General features: G+C 38.3%; 1 protein-coding gene across 1 annotated transcript in view; it reads left to right on the top strand.

Moving 5' to 3' along the window:
• The window catches only part of LOC104530421 (peroxisome proliferator-activated receptor gamma coactivator 1-alpha), a 16,391-nt gene extending 13,732 nt beyond the window's left edge, over nucleotides 1-2,659 (top strand). The window contains exons 6-8 of the mRNA XM_010174996.2: nucleotides 788-1,700; nucleotides 2,262-2,366; nucleotides 2,503-2,659. Coding sequence (XP_010173298.2) covers nucleotides 788-1,700; nucleotides 2,262-2,366; nucleotides 2,503-2,659 — 1,175 coding nt within the window. The remainder of the gene's footprint in view (nucleotides 1-787; nucleotides 1,701-2,261; nucleotides 2,367-2,502) is intronic.
• Nucleotides 2,660-4,986: the final 2,327 nt, after the last annotated feature.

The raw sequence follows: 4,986 nt of genomic DNA on the forward strand, positions 1-4,986 counted from the left end.
ATTATGGTTAAGTGAACAGTCCTGGTAGTTAGTGATACCTTTTGTCTTTGAATACTTATGTGTCTGTTTCATTTTGACTCCCTACTTCGTGGATCTCACTGATACATAGTTCTAAATGCAATGGTTCATTACAGTTGCACTTGTCCTATCGTTCACTTGGGTTTCAGTTGCAGAACCCCATTTCAGGCAAAATGTATTAGTTATGCTTACAAGAATGTATTATACATACATTAGCAATGGTTTACTAAGTTAATGAACTGTGAAGACAAAGAAGCATTGCAGTCGAGTTGTAGAGTAGCTGTACTTCCTTGCATTCAAGTTCTGCATCCTACTGAGGTTCCTTTGGTAGCACTCATTTATTTTTCTTGGGCCTGTTTTTATTCAAGTTTTTGTCTGCTAATGTCTTCAGGTTTCAAACAGTTCCAGTCTTTTGACCTTTGATTTTTATATAAAAATCTTTCTGATTTTTAACAAAAATTCTTTTAGTTATCTCTTGATCTTTTCTATAAAAATCTACAGAGAGAGAGGCAGATGTCATAGAGGAAGGGGAGGGGCAGAAATCATGCTGAAGATTAATGGCGATGCATTCGTATTGTTGCTATTGTTGTTACCAGACCTTTGGTGTCTCACACCCTAAATACTCTTATTCTCAGTATTAGTAGTGTTAAATTAAGGTGACATAGAATGGGTCTTGCTTTGTATCTGTTTTAATGAAGCACATGAGATGCCTTCATAAATATTGTATGTGTGCTTAAAAATATTCTGTTCCTCCTTTTTTTCCCCTTAGGCCTAACTCCACCTACGACCCCTCCTCATAAAGCCAACCAGGATAATCCTTTTAGGACTTCACCTAAGCTGAAGTCATCATGCAAGACTGTTGCACCGCCTTCAAAAAAGCCCCGCTATAGTGAGTCTTCTGGTTCTCAAGGAAATAACCCGATCAAGAAGGGTCCAGAACAGTCTGAGCTGTACACACAGCTTAGCAAGACTACAGTACTGTCCAGTGGACATGAGGAGAGAAAGACAAAACGGCCCAGTTTGCGGCTGTTTGGTGACCATGACTACTGTCAATCTGTGAATTCAAAATCGGAAATACACATTAAAATATCCCAGGAACTTCAGGACTCCAGACAACTAGAATTTAAGGATTCTTCACCTGGGTGGCAGTGTCAGATTTGTTCTTCTTTAGAACAAGACCAATATTTCAAGAAAGAGACTTTACAGACAAGTAAGCAGGGATCCCACGTTAATAACAGAAAACAGCTCCAAGACCAGGAAATTCGGGCTGAACTGAATAAGCATTTTGGTCACCCCAGCCAAGCTGTTTTTGATGAAGAAGCAGATAAGACCAGAGAACTAAGGGACACTGATTACAGTAATGAACAATTCTCCAAACTACCTATGTTTATAAATTCAGGACTAGCAATGGATGGTCTCTTTGATGACAGTGAAGATGAAAGTGATAAACTATGCTACCCTTGGGATGGGACACAAACCTATTCATTATTTGATGTATCGCCTTCTTGCTCTTCTTTTAACTCTCCATGCAGAGATTCAGTGTCTCCACCCAAATCCTTATTTTCTCAAAGATCCCAAAGGACACGCTCTAGATCAAGGTCCTTTCCTCAACGCAGGTCTTGTTCCCGTTCTCCATATTCCCGATCGAGATCAAGGTCTCCCTGTAGTAGATCCTCTACAAGGTACAGTACATCAAGTTCACATATCATCATCGTAGTTAGTAAGAAGGAAAACGGCAAAAACATAAAGCAATTTAAAGGAAAGAAAAAAACCCGACAAGAAGTAACTTAATCCAGTGCAACTTGTTCTATTGCTCCTGAGTTTATTAACTCTGAAGGTTACAGGGTTGCTACAGAAACACTTGTTGCCATTATCCTTTAAATTTGCCGAGTTTACAGTTTCTGAGCAGAGCCAGTCAGGTCAGCAGCAGAGCAATTGGTGAGAGATGTACACAACTAACCTTTCCCATTATCTGCGAGCCACCCGGTGCCAATCTAGCTTCAGTCCCTATCAGATGAAGTTGACAGTGGCTGACTCTGCTCTGTGTTAGCCTCAATAAGGAACATTACAAAAGGACGGGAGAGGAAATCACTTGAGGCCTCTTAGTTGACTAGGAGATCACAAACTGTCACTGGAAAATCTCACTGGTAGCTTAGAAGAAATTGTAAGTTCAGGGAAGAGGTAGAAAATGGTGTCAATAGATTCAAACTGAGTGACAGTGGTGAATGTGTTTCTTCCTGCAGATCTTGTTGCTATTATGAGTCCAGCCTCTGTAGACACCGAGCATACAGAAGTTCTCCCTTACATGCAAGATCGCGATCCAGATCACCGTACAGTTGCAGACCCAGGTAGTGCATTTTGCTTGCATTTGGTTTACTTTGCAGCTGGTTCTCAAGAGATAATGAAGCATTCCAGAAATTGTATTATTAATTTTACATTCACAAATGCAGGTGCTTGATTTAATGACTAAGTTATGTTTCCTAGATATGACAGCTATGAGGAATATCAGCATGAAAGGCTGAAGAGGGAAGAATACCGCAAAGAGTATGAAAAACGGGAATCTGAAAGGGCCAAACAAAGGGAGAGACAGAGGCAGAAAGCAATTGTAAGCACTGTGAAGATAACTTTAATTTTGAAGTAGATTTCTGTTTCTTTTCATAGATTTCTAAAGCTAAAACTCAACACTTTATTTTCTTTCTTTTTTGTAAAAGAAAAAACAAAATACAAAAACTTACATGTATTTCTTAGTATTTCAAATTTTAGGCAAATATGTTTTCATAACAATTTGTGTTTCGATGTTACAATACTAATTTTTTCGGGTTCTGCAAATTTTTCATGGTCAACAAAAGGGCTCCTAGAAAACAGTTTCATCCCAGACAACAGACAATTAAAAGTGAACCAGCCTATTTCTTATACAGATCTATCAGTGATACCACTGCATTTTATACTATCTATCACCTACCAGAGTTCCAGTAATCAATGTCTATTTTCTATATTTCTGGTTTTTTACATAAGCAATATAAGTAGTCAGCTTACATACTGATCGCTGAACTTCCATAGTAGCTGTAACTGTCTATACACAGGGTTCAGATAACAGAATTTGAAACTGGGATCCAAAGGCATGAGTGTTTTGTTTTGTTTTGTTTTTTCTTGTCTATGTTTTAGATAATTTTAAAGTTATTTTTAGCAAAATGAATAGTGTGAAGACATGATGCAATTTAAAAATGTCACTTAACACTGGTCCTTTCAAAATGAATATATATTATTTAATTATTTTGTTCATCAGTGTTCTGTGTGAAACAATTGAAATATCTGAGGCAAAGGAAATACCCATGTGGGGATGATCAACTCTCTTGGCAGTTGTAGCAGTCGGACAGAATGGCTATTAAATGGACAGGTGGCTTTTGCCCCTTTTTAGATCCCCATTGGTAACCACATGATGGTTTTGATGAATTAAATTGGGAGCTTCTGTAAATCTGGACTCCTCTTGCAGTTCCTAAGCCCATTTGGTGGCTCATCTTAACATTTTCAACTTGATTTTCTGTATGTTACTCTTTCTGTTCAGTTTTACCTTCACTGCTGTTCTGGCTATGTTCTGGCTCTTGCATGAACTGGTACAGACTGGGACACTTCATCTTCATTTCCAGATAGTCCCTTTGTGCTCTGGCCAGGGCTCACCAAAATGAATAGATCTTTTTTCTAGTGCCTTTAGTAGATTTTGTAGTAAAAGATGATTTGTCACACACTTGGCAGCATTTCTCCTAATACTTACATCTACAGAACTGGAGGCATGTAGAGATTGAGAGAGACTGGTGTAGAAGTTTTGGGAGGGAATAGGCACCTTTATTTTCTGATTTTTGTCTCCGCTACTGTTGTTCTTAGTGAGCTTCAAATCATTTCACTTTCCTCTGCTTCAGGTGCCCTATCTACCAAGTGTGGGTGATACGTGTATTTTGTAAAGCATGAGATTTAGAGCTATAACATGCTCTGCTGTGCCAATCTGAAACTCGATGAAGGCAATGGAGTGATTTTGCTTGGCTTCAGACAGGGCTATATTTAAGTCAATTGTTGCAGTTAGTTTTAAAATATCTGGCTTCCATCTGCTTAGAGATGAACACTACCTTCCAGCAATCGTAACTTAAACTGTCTGTTCTCTCTTAGATCTAACACAAATCAGACACTCAAGTAGACCTCTGTCATGGGTGTATCTTCCTAGTTCTCAGTTACTGTACATTACTGGTATAAATACACATGAATACTGCTGAGGAGGTATAACATTTGATTTAGTTTAAAACAAACAAATATTTGGCAAGTAACTAATCAAGAGAAAAGGAAAAAAAAAGAAACTTTAAAAGCTCTAGATATGCTGCATTGTAAATTCCTATGTTAAAAATCTTAGACATTTCAAAACCAAGGTTTCATTTATTTTCTTTCTAAAGTGAGCATTCTCATGATAATTAGCTTAATTAATTAAATTATTTATTAATAACCATAAATAAATCAGGACTGAAAAATAAATATCAATAAACAGAACATGGCAAAAACTTAAAATCTCATCACCTGTGTAAGAGCTGTGGGAGATGTAGATGAAATATTATTGACTCCTTTATCCAAAGTCTATCAGTACTTTTACTTTAAAAGTCTGTTGTGGTGGGTTGACCCTGACTGGGTGTCAGATGCCCACCAAAGCCCACTCTATCACTCCCCCTCCTCAGCTGGGCAGGGGGAGAAAAAGATAATGAAAGGCTCATGGGTGGAGATAAGGACAGAGAGAGATCACTCACCAGTTACTGGCACGGGCAAAACAGACTCGACTTGGGGGAAAAAACAAATTTAATTTATTACCAATCAGACAAGAGGATAATGAGAAATTAAAAAAAATCTTAAAACACCTCCCCCCACCCCTCCCTGCTTCCCAGGCTTAACTTCTCTACCGATTTCCACCTCCTTTCCCCAGCGGCACAGGGG

This window comes from Antrostomus carolinensis, unplaced genomic scaffold (assembly GCF_000700745.2).
Source record: "Antrostomus carolinensis isolate BGI_N321 unplaced genomic scaffold, ASM70074v2 scaffold26129, whole genome shotgun sequence".
Taxonomy (NCBI): Eukaryota; Metazoa; Chordata; class Aves; order Caprimulgiformes; family Caprimulgidae; genus Antrostomus; species Antrostomus carolinensis.